This window comes from Ursus americanus, chromosome 9, assembly GCF_024610735.1.
Source record: "Ursus americanus isolate L20-20 chromosome 9, mUrsAme1.1.p, whole genome shotgun sequence".
NCBI lineage: Eukaryota > Metazoa > Chordata > Mammalia > Carnivora > Ursidae > Ursus > Ursus americanus.
Window position 1 is genome coordinate 2,637,991 of NC_142135.1, and position 14,513 is coordinate 2,652,503.

A 14,513-nucleotide genomic window follows, 5' to 3' on the forward strand; every position below is an offset into this window, starting at 1 on the left:
CTCCACACTGCCCCATCTGAGGACGAGCCCCGCCGGAGGGAACCCCCACCCCAGCCCCTCCACAGCCCCCCAGGGCCTGAGCCGCCCCTCCCTTGCACCAGACAAACTCCCAGGCTCTCACCCCACCCCACCCCTAGAGACTGTGAGCCCCTCGGGGCAGGGATGCAGCTGCACGGGGCTGGCACGGGGGAGGCCCCGCAACTTGGATGGTGGGTTGAAGAAATACAGCAACCTTCACGGAGCACGAATTTGCTGGCTCCGATGTTTCATTTGGTAGAGCTTCGGGCCCCCTCTCCCCCTGGGAGCCCAGAAAGAGCTGGGATCTGCAGCCACCATCTTATCCGTCCCTCCAGCTCTGAATAGAGCCGCCCAAGGAGTGACGGGGGCGGGGGGCTTGCCTTTTCCCGACTCCCATCCTGTGCACTGACCCCCACGGATGCTCTGACCCCCTGGCTGGGGCATGAGGGATGTGCTCTTTTGGAATCAAGGAGTGGGTTAATGGGGTCCCCGTGGTCCAGCCTGGTGACTGTGGTCCCTGAAAGGACCCCTAAAAGGGGGGTTTCATCCTCTGGCCCCTACTGGGCAGTGGGCAGGCCTCCTCCACACTCTGCTCCGGGAAGTCTGGTTCAGTGAAAACTTGGAGCGGGTGGGCCTGGAGCCGACAGTGGCACGACAGACAAGCCTCGAGTCTGGGATCGGGGCGGGCCCAACTCCTACCTAGCAGGGCGGCTGGGCTCTGTGGAGCCGGCCACATGGACAGCGCCCCATTTACAGTGCCAGCGGTAACAGTGCACTGCCAGGCCAGCTGCAGCAGGCCGGGGGACAGAGGGACGGGCCTGTGTCTCCCTTGGTCAACCCCCAGGGCCCCGAGGAAGGGGCGGCCCACGCAGCACCCCAGGGCCCTCCGGCCAAGTACTAACAGGACGGGCCCAGGCAGGGCACCTGCCTCCATGCACACGACTCTGGGCTGAGGCCTGGCCGCTGCCCCTCCTGGGCACACCGCCTCCCCTGGGAAAACGGGTCCCGACCGGGTAGCTGGTGGAGCCCTTCCCCGCAGACCTGTCCCCGAGTGTGTGTCGGGCGCAGGACGGAGGGAGGGAGGTGAAGGCAAGGGAGATGCAGGTGGGAGAAGGCCTGATGCCAGGCCCAGAGCTGTGACTCCTGACAGGCACTGGGTCCCAGCGACTGGGAGAAATGCCATCAGCGAAGGCCCCTGGGTAGTGTTCACAGGTGGGTCACAGTGCCTGGGGACAGGGAATCGCACAGACACCCACCCCCACCCCCCAGCCTCTCCACACGCCAGCCAGGCCACCCTGGGCCCCCTCTTCCTGGCTGTGCCCCGCACAGGGAAGGGCTGGCCCCCAGCTCTGGGAGACCTGAGCATGGCAGTCCACACCCCCAGCATGCCTGCCGGCCCCTCTTGCACCCCCAGACTCACTCACCCTGTGGGCCCTAGGGTCTCTCTCTGCCCTCTGGCCTCCCCTCCCTCTCCTGGGCCGATGGGATGGCGTGTCCCTCCACCTGGAGCCAAGCCAGTTACCCCCGTCTACACCCTCCTCTGGGCCTTTAGGGCTGAAACGAGGACACCTGGTGGGGGCAGGACTGAGCGGCCACCCCACTGGACACGAGGCCCTGAGGAATTACCGAGCGAGCCCCAGCCTGTCTTATAGAGGGGCGACACTGGTGATCCGTCCTTGCCTTCTGATGCCCCAGCCCACCTTCCCAAAACATGGCAAGGCACCAGGGCGGGGCCCCACCCAGGCCACGTGGGAGTGATGCTCGCTCTGCCCCATCCAGGGAGCGCGGGGACCCAGCACGGACGCCAGGGGGAGCCCCAGTGCAGCCAGCAGGAGGGCCTCCCTGGGCTCCACTCGGTCTCCCAAGGCCCCGGTCCACCCCGCCCGGCCCCGCACCCCGCTCTCCAGGCACACACAGCCACAGGAACCTGTTTTATTGCCTTCGAGTGTCCAGGACATCTGATGGTCTCCAGACCCCATAATTGAAAGTGCAGGTCGGGGCGAGAGGCCGTGGAGCTGGGGTCAGGCCCAATGGCTAAAAAATACACCTGCTCCCTGACAAATGAGCCTGAGAGGAAAGCTGCCCGGGAGACCCTGCAGGAGGGCAGGGGTTAAGAGGGTCAGGCGCGCCCCATCTAAGCCTCAGAGAGACAAGGCCCAGAGGCAGAGACGCAGGGCAGGGGGACGAAGGGAAGCGCGGGTCCCCAGAGCGGCGGAGTCGGGCACACGGAGACACGGGGAGAAACAGGAGCCAGCACAGGACAGGCAGGGCGAGCTGGACCCGCTGGACGGGGTGCTGAGGGCCGGGAGAGAAGGCAAGCCGGCAGCGGGGGGCGCGGGGTCCCCGCTCGCAGCCCCTGGGCTACATGACGCAGCACCTGGTCTTGTGCGCGTGCGGCTCTTTGAACCGCAGTCTCTGCTTAGGCCGGTATTTTTCCAGGTAGGTGAGCTGCTTGCTGTTGATGGCTCCACGCCGCTTCCTGGGGAGACGGGACAGGGGTGCAGTCAGGCCGGATGGTGCAGCACCACCCAGCTCCAGGGAGGGCCTCCGCCCTGGCTATTCCCCCTGCTGGCATCACCCCTCCCCTACCTGCTGTCACTGCTGATGGTCCTCAGCTCCCCTTGCTATCACCTCCTCCAGCACCCCCACGGCACCCACCCTCCCAAGGCCCCCTCGTTTACTCGGTACCACCCCACCCCCAGGCCACGGGCTCCTACAGGGACACAGGGTAGAGCCTGGGCATCTCGCAGCCCAGGAGGGAGGGAGGAACAGGGGGACCTCAGGTGACAGGTGACAGGATGTGGGGGACACCTAAGGCTGCCCACCACGCCCTTCAGGAGGGCATCCGTCCCCACCCACCCAAGATCTCGAGCATAGCCGTGGACTGCTCTGGCCAACGAAGTGCGAGCAGAAGAGACACACGTCTGCCAGGCACGGCTTCCAGAGCCCCTCCAGCCCCAAGACTAGCAACACTGGAGGAGGGCTGCTCGCCAAGAGCCCCAGGGTCCCCGAGCGGAGCCCCCACTCCACCGCGTGGAAGGGTCATAGGAGCGAGGAACAAGTCTGAGCTGTGCTCATCGCTGGGGTTTGGACCTGCCAGTGCCACCGCCTGTCCCCATCCACGAAGCCACAGGCCATGGAGTGGGGAGCCTCTCCCCACCCACACCTCCCAGCACCAGGAGCCACACACAGGGACCAGTCCTCGTCCGGTGGACGGCCGGGCTATGGGGCCCACACGAGTGCGTCACTACCCCAACATGAGGCTGCATGGGACTGGGGACATCTCTGAGGTCACCCTGTGGCCAGCGGTCAGGAGTGCCCGCTGGCAAGACGCTGGGCCCTACAGGGTGGGGAGTGCAGAATAAGGGCCCTCGAAACCCAGACCCCTGAGAGCACAACTGCCCTCCACTCCCACCCTCGCTGGCCACTCACTGTCGGATGAACTGGATGGCATCTTCATACTTCATCCCGCTCTCGATGAGAGCCAGTGCTACGAGGACCGGAGCCCTGGGGGCAGACGCAGGGCTGAGTCATCAGCCCTTCCCTCACCATCCCCCACCCCTTTCCCTGACAGGCCGCCACTGAAGGCACAGGGCAATGCCTTCTCTCTCACACCCACCAAAAAGCTGCCCAGGCTCCCCCAGGGCAGCCCCCTCTCCCACAGAGGGCCTAGGTGGCAGCTGAACCCGACCACTTGCTGCGTGGCCCCAGGTGGGCCAGGCACCCTCTCTGTGCCTCCGGCTCCCCGAGTGTAAAGCTGATGAGTCAAAGGGAGGGGAGCTGCTGGGCATGTGTCTGGCCTGAGATGAGGGCTTGATACTGGTCATCAACCCCGCTTGCCAGTCCTTGCCCTGAAACTGGGGGTGTGCTGCCCAGGTCACTGAGTGACACCTGGCGGTAAGGGGTGGGTCTTTGCGTCTGGGGAGCGGGCTGGCAGCTCCTTCAGCTGGAGCATAGGGACCCACGTTGCAACCCAGCAGCAGGGAGTGGGGTCACACTTGGGGAAGGACTGCCCCCCTGTGGTCACGTGACGGGGGCCTGGCACCCACACATAAGAGCACGTCAGATCCCAGAATCCTGCCGTTCAGCAAGCCCCGTGCCCCAGCTCACCGTCCCAGGCCGGCTACACAGTGAACGGCCACACAGCTGCCCGGGTCATCACAGAACTTGGCCTTCAGCAGGCTCAGCCAGTCCTCCACCACTTTCCCGGGCGGGGGCGCCCCGTCGTCAAACGGCCAGTCCTGCGGAGGGCAGAAGCCCGTGAGGCTGGGGGCCCGGGCCAGCTAGCCCCTGGCTGGGACAAGGTGGGCACTCTGAGAAGCACAGAAGAACCCCACGAGGGTGAGACAGCAGGCCCTGGAGGGCAGAGAGCTGGCCAGGCATGCGGTCCCTGCGGCGAGGCTCCTCCTCTCCTGCTTACTGCCACTGTCCCCATCTCCAGGAAGCCCTCCTGGAACACCCTGCCCTCTTCTTTCCTGAGCACAGTGAGCCCTACATCCCCTCCCTGCCAGCCCGCGCTGGGACTCCAGGGTCACAGCCTGACCCTTACCAGCCTGAGTGTGTCTGGGTCGGCAGGCCCAAGGGGTCTGGGCCGCAAGCACGGCTGACACGTGCCTCTTCCTGTCCCCAGCCCCCAGCCCAGCTGCGCAAAGCAGGCTCAGCCCAGGAAGGAGTGAAGGAAGGGCAGTAGGGTGAGCCCCATTGTTCTGGGCGGTGGGTTCCAGACAGTTACAGCTGGAACCTCTCCAGACATTGGGGGATTCACTCAGTTTTGAAAACTCAGCTGTATACTGCCCACCTCTCCAGGCACTCTGGACAGGCGAGCCTGCAGGGTTAGCCCGGCCCAGGTCACTGCCATGAGCACGGAGATGCTGAAGTCCGGGTCAGGACTCGGGTGGGGCAGAGGGGGCTGGCCCAGAGCCAGAGCCGTCTGGCACAGAGGGAGAGTCCACATGGCCCACCGAGGCTGACGGGGAGGTGCGTCCCTGAGGAAAGCTAGTGTTTAAGGGATCTTCTGATGCTGGGCAGGCCAAGCCCCACAGAGCTGGGTGGGGCCGCTGGACCCCCGCTGCCCTCATCCCTGCTCCGAGCCTTGGGCAGCCCTGCACCAGGAGAGATGCCGCAGCCCTGTGGCCCGTCCTGCAGGCGGGCGGCAGCACAGCCACCCCACCCTTTGCCTGCTCTTGGGTCCCCAGGGCCAGGGGACCAAGGAAACAGCTCCCAGGCTCCCTTCCCCACAGCTCTGCAGAGAGCTTCCCCAGGGAAGGCCCAGGTGTGCCGGCCCTCCCCTCCGCACCAGAGTGCTGCCCACTGACGCCCCGAACAGCAGGCAGCAAGACACACAGGAACCCCCACCGCCGCCGCCAACAGCCCTGGCCCGAGGACCCCTGTTGTTCCACACGGCTCAGGACACCTGCACAGGCAGGGCTGTGGAGGTCAGAGCTCCAGCCACCTGGTTGCGGGAAGGGCGGCGGCAGGGGGCTATGATGAAAGTACCGCTCCCAGGCGCTGCGGTTCCAGCACCTTCCGGGCGTGGCCTCAGACAGCGGCTGACCCGAGCCTCAGGTTCGCCCTGGCAGAGTCCCACGGGGGCTGTTGTGCGGTGAGCAGCGGTGGCGCCTGTCTGCTGCGGCACTGGGGAGACTCTGCCTTGGGAGCCACAGCGGTGCATCAGGCACGTGCGCCCGCCTCCTGGGCCCCACTGGCCAGGCACAAGCTCAGAGCTCAGCCACTCTAGACATGTGCCCAAACATCACGTGGCCCGGGCACACCAACATGCCAGGGTGGGGGGGGACAAGAACCATGCGGCCAGGCCCTGCATGCCCGCCTCCCAGCAAGGGGCTCCACACTCACAGTCCAGCCCGCCGCCCCCCCACCCTGGCATCAGTGGTGCTCCCAGAGCCCCGAGGCCCCCACCACGACAGTGATGCCATCCCCCCTCCCCCGGCATCAGCAGTGCTACCCCGAGGCCCTCACCACGACAGTGATGCCATCCTTCTCCAGAGGGGCCTTGTCATAGGTCACTTCGCACACTCGCACAACGGTGGTGGCCCCGTACTTCTTCAGGTCCTGGCGGGCAAGAGGACGAAGGCAGGCTGGGCAGGGGCTGAGGGCGCAGGGTGCGCACCCCCCCCCGTCCGGGGCCCCCAGGGCAAGGCCATGCCCCTCAACGAAACAGAAAGGCTGATGCCCAGCAGAACCACCAGTGGTGGGCTTTCGCGCCCGACGACTCACTATGGGGAGAAGGGGACTTCCTGCTGCTTCCGGGCAGGCTGTCCGCACCTGCTCTCACTGCAAAGTGGCCAGCCCGTCATAAGCCCAGCTTCCAGCACATTCCCACCCTCATCCTGGGTGCTCGGGACCCCCCATGGCGCCAGCATCTCCCAGACAAAGCAGGAGCAGGACAATCCTGGCCAGGGTCTCATGGACGGGTCCCACCGAGGGCACAGCTGGACCCCACACGAGGGCCTGCAAAATCTCCAGGGGCAGACCTCAGCAGGCGGGGGGGCCTCAGAGGCCACAGGGCCGGCACCTGCTCTGTGACAGGAAGGAGCCAGGCCCTGCACACCCGCGGGGAAGCCCCAGGCTACCAGAGAAAAGGTCAAGTTCACAGCCAGGCTGTTTATATTTACCCTCTAAGGGCGGGGTGGGGGCTGTCCACTCCACAGGAGCCAATGCTGGGGCTGCTCCCACCCCACCTGCTCCAACAGCTATTCTGAGAGTAGTGAGCAATTATCTGCTGGACTCTCCTCATCATGCGGTGGGGACATGGGACACAATGAGGGCAAGACACCGCTATTCTGAGAATGCAGCACACAGGAAAGTGGGCGGGGCTCTGAGGCCACGGGGTCACCTCAGAATCCCTCTGTGCATGCAGAAAAGAGGGAGGCACCTGCCCAGGCCTGAGCACTGACCCTCAACACAGACTCACCTTGACCCTGGTCACACACTGAGCCCTGACTGTGGTCACATTCTGAGCCAAGATCCTGGTCACACTCTGAGCCCTCACCCTCAACAAGGTCTGACCTTGACCCCGGTCACACACTGAGCACTGACTCCGGTCATACTCAGAGCCCTGCCCCTGTTCACACTCTGAGGCCTGATCCTGGTCACACCCTGAGCCCTGACCCTGGTCACACCCTGAGTCCTGCCCCTGGTCACACTCTGAGGCCTGATCCTGGTCACACTCTGAGCACTGACCCTGGTCACATCCTGAGCCCTGACTCTGGTCACATCCTGAGCCCTGACTCTGGTCACACCCTGAGCCCTGACCTTGGTTACACGCTCAGGCCTGACCCTGGTCACACGCTGAGTCCTGATCCTGGTAACACTCTGAGCCCTGACTCTGGTCACATACTGAGCACTGACCCCGGTCACACTCGGAGCCCTGTCCTCAACACACGCTGAGCCCTGATCCTGGTCACACCCTGAGCCCTGACCCTGGTCACACTCTGAGGCCGGACCCTGGTCACACTCTGAGCCCTGACCCTGTCACATACTGAGCCCTGACCCTGGTCACACTCTGAGCCCTGACCCTGTCACACACTGAGCCCTGACCCTGGTCACACCCTGAGCCCAGATTGTGGTCAGACTCTGAGCCCTGACCCTGGTTACACACTGAGCACTGACCCCGGTCACACTCGGAGCCCTGCCCCTCATCACACGCTGAGCCCTGACCCTGTCACACTCTGAGGCCTGACCCTGTCACACTCTGAGGCCTGACCCTGGTCACACGCTGAACCCTGATTCCGGTCACATGCTGAGGCCTGACCCTGGTCTCACTCTGAGGCCTGACCCTGGTCATACTCTGAGCCCTGACCCTGGTCACACTCTGAGGCCTGATCCTGGTCACACTCTGAGCACTAACCCTGGTCACACTCTGAGGCCTGACCCTGGTCACACTCTGAGCCCTGACCCTGTCACACACTGAGCACTGACCCTGGTCACACTCGGAGACCTGACCCTGGTCACATGCTGAGACCTGATTCTGGTCACATGCTGAGCCCTGACCCTGGTCAACTGCTGAGCCCTGATCCTGGTCACATGCTGAGCCCTGACCCTGCTCACATACTGAGCCCTGACTCCTGACCCTGGTCACAGACAGACCTGAGCCCAGTCACAGGCTGACTGCCGGACTGAGTCTTTCCCCAGGTCCTGCTGTTACCTCAAGGGTCTCTGTTGTGAAGAGGGGCAGCCCTCCTCTGCAGGGCTCTTGGCACAGTGTCCAGGGCCCAGGCCCCTGATGGCACGGTGCCCCCTGCCTCCGTCTATACAGTGTTCGAGGTCCTCTTGCGCCCCAGTCCCTGTTTCATTAAAATGAACACCCATGGGGGGGCTGCTCTCACGTTGCAGAGGGAAGGGCTGAGGGGCTGAGACCACAAATGCATTTACATGCAGCTGCAGGCTCTGCAAACAGCAAGGAGCTCTGCAGAGGCCCGACTCCCACAGGAGGGTATGTGGAGAGCTGCAGGCTCTGCAAACACATGTGGTCACACCGACAGTGGCCACTCCTCCTTGCAACCAGCTCAGACTCTTGCCCAGCCTCTCCTCCCAGACATCTTCTCCCTGAAGCCTCCGGCCCAGCCCGTTCTAACCCACGGCCTCCCTAAGAGCCAGCGGGCTTCCTGAAGCCTGGGCTGGCCACGGAGCTGAACTTCATGCTGGGCCGGCCTATCTGCCTGCCCCAGCTGTTTCAGCAGCCACTTCTCACAGTGGGACCCCTCCCTCCTCCTTCCCGCACAGCCTCTGCACAGAGGCCCACAGCCAGCCAAGGGCCGCTCCAGCCGCAGGCCGTGGCTGCGGAGGAGATGCCCGCTGTTCCTTCCACCTCTGAGCCGGCCTCCCTCTACTTCGCGTGGAGCCCCCGTGTCCTAGCCGTCCTACCCTGCAGGCCGCCCGGGAGCTGCTGACCCTCCCACGGAGCTCCCCCGGCCCCGGGACGACAGCTCTGCTCTGAAGGGCAGTACTTGGTTCGACAGCCCCGAACCGCACCCCCCCCCCGCCACCGACACGAGGGAAGCGTGTGGGACATGCGGCCGGCCGCTCACCTGGACGAAGGTGCTCAGAGTGGCGTTGGTGGGGTTGTGCGTGATCAGGAAACGCATGCCCTTGTAGCTCACCTCCACGGGGGCGGGCCGGTTCATGCGTGCCATCTCCTCCGGAGGCGGAGTAAGGCCCGGGGAGGGGCGGCACGGGGCTGGGGGCCGCACCGGGGAGGCCCCCTCCACCCCCCAGGCCCGAGGAGACTGAGATCCCTGTGCTTGTCCGACAGACAGAAACCGCGTTGTCAATCCGCGGCCCCCACACAGATACTGTGCAAACACCTGGGAGGTGGAGGGGCCGAGGGGCGAGAGTGCAGCTCTTTACAAAGAGAAGGAAAGACACAGCCCCCAGGGGAGAGCGGCGGTCCCCGCGCCCGCCTCTGGGAGCTGGGTAACGACGAGGGGCAAAAGTAAAAATAAGGACAACCAAACCCCGGCCAAGAAAACCTCACAAAGCCCAGAGTGAGTCTGCCGCCGGGGCCCTGCCCAGCGCTGTCTGCATCAGTGGACAGGCGAGCGGCCCCCTGCACTCAAAGGTGGGCCCCGTACCCTCAAGGACCAGACGAAACCTGAACTTGAACTGAACCCACAAAGCAGCCTGGGTGGGGGGTAGCGGCAGCCGTGGCGGCGGGCGGGTCTGCACTCAGGGCCTCTGTCACGTTACCCCATCGGGGTAGTGCGAGTCCTGGAGACGGCCCGGGGGCTCAGGCAGCAGAGGCGGCCCAGGGCCGGACAGCAGGGGCCATCGGTGGGCGAGGGCAATGGTGAGGGCCAGAGGCACAGGGGCCTCCTCAGCAGCACGTGTGGCAGTGATGTTGGGCCCGGCAGTATTCAGAGCTGCCCCACGAGGCCCTCTCCATAAATCCCAGGCTGGTCAGCAGCAGGCAACGTCTGCAGGAGGACTGGAAAGAAAATGAACAGACAAGGGGTCACTGGGAACCCCTGCCTCCGGGGAGGGGTGCGAGTCTGCCCACCCCCGCTGTCGCAGACGATGCTTCCCTAGGGCCCTGATGCAGGATGGTGCTGAGAGAGTGACTCTCATCAGGCCTCACTTTCCCCACCTGGGAGCACAGGAAGGACAGCTCCTGCCAGGGCGGACTCAGAGGGCCCTGCCAGCCCGCAGGATGGAGTGAAAAAGGACAGAGGGAGGGATTCCAGGGATACACACCCCAGGAGCGTCCTACACCCCAATGAGCAGAATTCAAGGCAGTCTGTAGCAACAGGGGCCTGCCTTCCCCACCCCAAACCTGGTCCCCCCTTTGCAGCCTGTGACCAGCAGACACCCATCCCCAGCCAAGGACAGCCACGCTGCTCTGTGGAATTTCGGGCCTCTGTGGAATTTCGGAGCCCAGATCGTTCTGGGGCGGCCAGTCCTCCAGGAGAGGGGCTCAGGCACGGACGCCGAAGTGCCAGGGCACAGTGCGGAGAGGGGGTTGCTGCCCCGTTCGTGGCTGTAAACCACCTCAAACACGTCTCCATGTGTCCCGTGGGATACTCTGGCTCCCGCCTGCCTCCACCCCTCTGCTGTCTCCACTACTCACCCACAGGGCTGGCCAGGCACGGGAGTAAACAAGCGGGCCTCTGCCCTCGGGGAGCTCGGAGAAGCAGAGGCAGACCACAGCGGCCAAAGGGCCAGCCGGCCACCCGCACGTGCCAAGGCGTGACAGTGCAGGTGGCCAGGAGTGGCTCACACTGTGATGGCCCCAGGGAAGGACACCGCCAGGCCACTGAGCCAGCTATCAGGCACCTCCACACCTGTCTGCCCCTCTCTGGGCCTCAAAGTTCCTGGGCCAGGGACCCCAGCAGAAGCACCCAGCCCCACCCCCACCCCCACAGAGGGGCTGGGAGACCTTGGGCAGTCAATGACCTCAGTAACCCTATCTGCACAATGAGGAGTTATATAAGATGCCCCCGTGGTCCCTCCAGCTGTGACCCTGTGGTCAGCAGACCCCTCCAGACACTGAATGTGGCCCCAGCCCCACCCACAGCACTCTCATCTGCTCTCCCAGCCAGGCCCTCCGTCCCCCAACCCACCACCTCTTACCTTTGTCCCTGCCCCAGCACCCCCTTCTCCAGCTGTCCACCAGGCAAGCAGAGCTCGTGGAGTCTCAGCCTAGGTGCAGGAAGCCCCCAAGGCCTGGGACCCCGGGCAAGAAAGGACCAGCTGCCCCGGTGTTCCTGGGCTCAGGGCAGGTGGCACACCTCACCCTCTACCCTGCGCCATGGTCCTGGGAGGGCTGAATGGGGAGTGTCCCAGGAGGGGAGAAAAGGCAGAGGGAAGGAAGCCTGTCCTGGTTCAGCCAGCCCTAAACCTGAGCCATCCCAGAACAAGCTTCAGCTCAGAGTGCAGGTGAGGAAAGAGACAGCCGCAAGCGCCCTGAACAGCACACAAACACCTGTCCCTCCTGGGGCAGCAGGATGTCCCCGAGTGTGTGTGTGCACGTGCGTGTTTACCGGAAAGTAAGAAGAAAGGCCCAAGGAAGCCACAGGACTACAGATCTCTCCCTGCGGGGCTGACCTGCCATCTCACTGCCCACAGATGTTGGGCACGGGGGGAGGGAGACCCATGGGCAAGAGCAGAGGGCCTAGCTCTGCTGCCCAGTATCCCCAAACAGGTCCTCAGGGCTGAAGGCTACGGGGCAGGGAAGGGCCACACTCCTGTCCCCTTGAGCCTGAAGTTGCCCCCTACCGGCAGGGGTGAGGGGTTAGACTGCTGGGGGACAGGCAGCAGAATCTAGGCTAGAATGGGGTCAGGGGTCTGGGCCAAGGTTGGACCAACCCCAGGCTGGGCTGGGGTCTTGCCACACACCCCACTTGTCTGTGCAGAGTCTGGGCCCCCACACCCAGGTGGGAGCAAGCAGTGATGCCTCACTCCCCAGAGAGGGGCCCTTCCTCCCAACCACACCCCCTCTGTGAGGCCCCAGGGCACCTAAGCAGGGGTGACCCAAGCTGGCCAGCAACCAACCCCTAGGCCCACCACCATGAGGCAAGAGCCCTACTTGTCCCCGATGTGTCCCCTCTGGCCTTCCTGCCAGGGGCCCCATAACCCAGCTCCTGGGACCCCAGCCAGCCTCCTCCCACCTGAGGGCACTGAACCCTCTGCTGTGTCCAGAGCAGCCATCCTTTGGAGACCCCGTTAGGGAACCACAGTCCTCCCTGTCTGCAGATGAGTAAACAGGCCAGAGAAAGACAGCAGGACCTTCTCCGGACCCTGACCACACAGACTCTGTGGAGTTCCTCGATCTCAAGTCTAGGAGGCAAGAACAACACTCAACCCCAGTTTATAAGAGGGAAAATCCAGATTCGGAGGGTCTGTAGCCCACATTCATAGCCCGGTCATAGCCTGTTTGAACCCGAAGGGCTTCAGAGAGGGCCAGCCCCTCCCGACCCAGGCCCCTGCATGATCCGGGGAGACGCGGAGAATTACAGCTCAGAGAGGTCCCAGGAGAGGTAAAGCAGGGGCGTGGGAGCACTGTGGGCAAGGCTGGGACCTGGCAGCTCGTGTGGGGTCTTGGCGGGGGCCACCACTTCCAGTGCTGCTTGAGCCCCGTGCCGCATGGGGTCTGGTTCCATGGGTGCAGCCCCCTCCCCGGGCTGAGGCTGAGGTCCTCCCGGCACGCCCCGCCCAATCCAGCTCACCCCAGCTCACGCGCGCGCGCACAGGCGTCCAGCCACCTCCATCCGTGCGGGGCCGGGCTGGGCGCCGGGGCCGGAGACCCAGAGGGCGCGGCGCGCCTGCCTCCCTGGGATGCTCCGCGGCCGGCGGCCGGGAGCTATTTCTAGCGCCCGGGCATCACGTGGGCGGGATGGCCGGTGCCCGGCGGGCCACCCGGCTTGTTACGGCTCCCACACCTGCCGCCTAAATATAACCGCGGGCCGGCCAGCGTGCCCAGGCAAACAAAGGGGCTGTGGAGGGCCGAGCAGGGGAGAGGAAGCGGCAGGAGGAAAGGGAAATGCAAGGGCAGAGGGGAGGGCGGCTGACCATGGCGAGGCGGGGCCCTGCCGCCCAGGCGCCTGCCTTCTGCCTTCTGTGCATGGGAGCAGGAATCATTCAGCCTGTGCGCCCCTCCCCAGCACCCTCTGGGGCTCCCCACGGCCCCCTCTTGCAAGAGGACTTCCCACAGCAGAGAGGGACTACCCAGGGCTGGGTGCTGGGGGTGCCCCAGCACAGGCAAAGGCCTGCAGGAAGAGCGCTACAGGCTGCCAATGAGAAGCCCGTGCGTGCACAGGTGGGTTGGGGAGGCCGACGCCCACCGGGTGAGTGTCAAGCACCTCACCTGGCTTGCTAGGCCCCTGCCCCGCTCTCCAGCCTCATGCCAGAGGACTCCTGAGCACCTGTTGTGTGCCAGACCCTGCTGGCCCTCACTGAATCCCCCCACAGCTGGGGGAGGCTGCCGTCACCCCACCCACCACTTGCTGTGTGCAGATGGGGAGACTGAGGCACTGGGATTAGGAGCCCACACAGGGTCCCCCAGGGAGCTCTCTCCACATGCTGCTCGCCCTCGCCGAGAGGCCCTCTGGGAGGCTCGCAGGTAGAACCGCCCCCAGGGTCTGGGCCTAACCCCACCAGCAGGGTCCTGGCTTTGCCTCCCAGGAGCACCCTGTAAGGGCTGTAAGGGCCCCCCCAGACAAGGAGCCTCAGGAGTGGAGCCTGGCATCACAGTCAATGCTGTACCTGCCCCGGCCAGCCCAGGCGCCCTCGGAAGAGGTGGGGCAGGGTGAATAGATCCCCCAGCACACAGGGTCCCAGGAGGCCTCGCCTTGCTGGGAACCCGGCTCCGAGCCCAGCTCCCAGCCAGCCTGGCCCCTGCAATCAGCCGTCAGAGCCGCAGGGCCGGGGGGGAGCGGGGTGTGCTGGCAGGGGCCCAGGCCAGAACACGGCCCCCTCCGGGGCTCTCCCCTCTCATACACCCAGAGAGCATCAGCCATGCCTGTGACCCTCACTTCCTCACAACGGCAAGCTGACGAGCAGGCAGGAAGGCCCCGCAGGAGCCCACCTACAGGTCCACTCGCACCAAGCCAAGTGGCCTGCCCATCCCTTCGTGCCTCCGGCCAGCACCTCCTGACCCCACCACCACCAGCCTCCCACCTTGACCACATTCGGGGGGTCTGTCCCCTCTGACGCTGCATCCCACGAACAAGACACATTAGCCACATTGTATTGATAAAACACAGCAGGTCAGAGAGGTTGAGTGACTTGCCCAAGTCACCCAGCCAGGAAGTAGAAGAACCATGGCTGGGGCTGAGTTTTGCTGAGCTGCAAAGACCCTCCTCTTGCCAACCCTGGCCCTCTGGAAGAAAGGACTTCTGAGCAAGCTGCTTCCACGACCCCAGGCTGTGTCTGCATCCGTAGATGATAAAAGTTTCCCGTCGAGCTCTTTGATACTGCACCCAAGACAGGGACCGCGCTGCGCAGGCTGCAGACCCAGCCCCGGCAACACGGGCCCCGCCCCT

The 14,513-nt window shown here is 64.8% G+C and overlaps 1 protein-coding gene across 3 annotated transcripts in view; it reads right to left on the reverse strand.

The window, feature by feature from the left end:
• Positions 1-1,936: 1,936 nt before the first annotated feature.
• The window catches only part of PTP4A3 (protein tyrosine phosphatase 4A3), a 33,865-nt gene continuing 21,288 nt past the window's right edge, over positions 1,937-14,513 (reverse strand). For 2 of the 3 annotated variants that reach the window (XM_087864562.1, XM_045778066.2), the window contains exons 2-6: positions 9,066-9,961; positions 5,995-6,087; positions 4,129-4,259; positions 3,451-3,525; positions 1,937-2,497 (exon numbers count right to left, since the gene is read on the reverse strand). In XM_087864562.1, the coding sequence (XP_087720688.1) occupies positions 2,380-2,497; positions 3,451-3,525; positions 4,129-4,259; positions 5,995-6,087; positions 9,066-9,170 (522 nt within the window). In that variant the 5' untranslated portion in view covers positions 9,171-9,961 and the 3' untranslated portion in view covers positions 1,937-2,379. Of the gene's footprint in view, positions 2,498-3,450; positions 3,526-4,128; positions 4,260-5,994; positions 6,088-9,065; positions 9,962-12,698; positions 12,882-14,513 lie in introns of those variants that run through there. The other variant, XM_045778065.2, reaches the window with a different exon arrangement.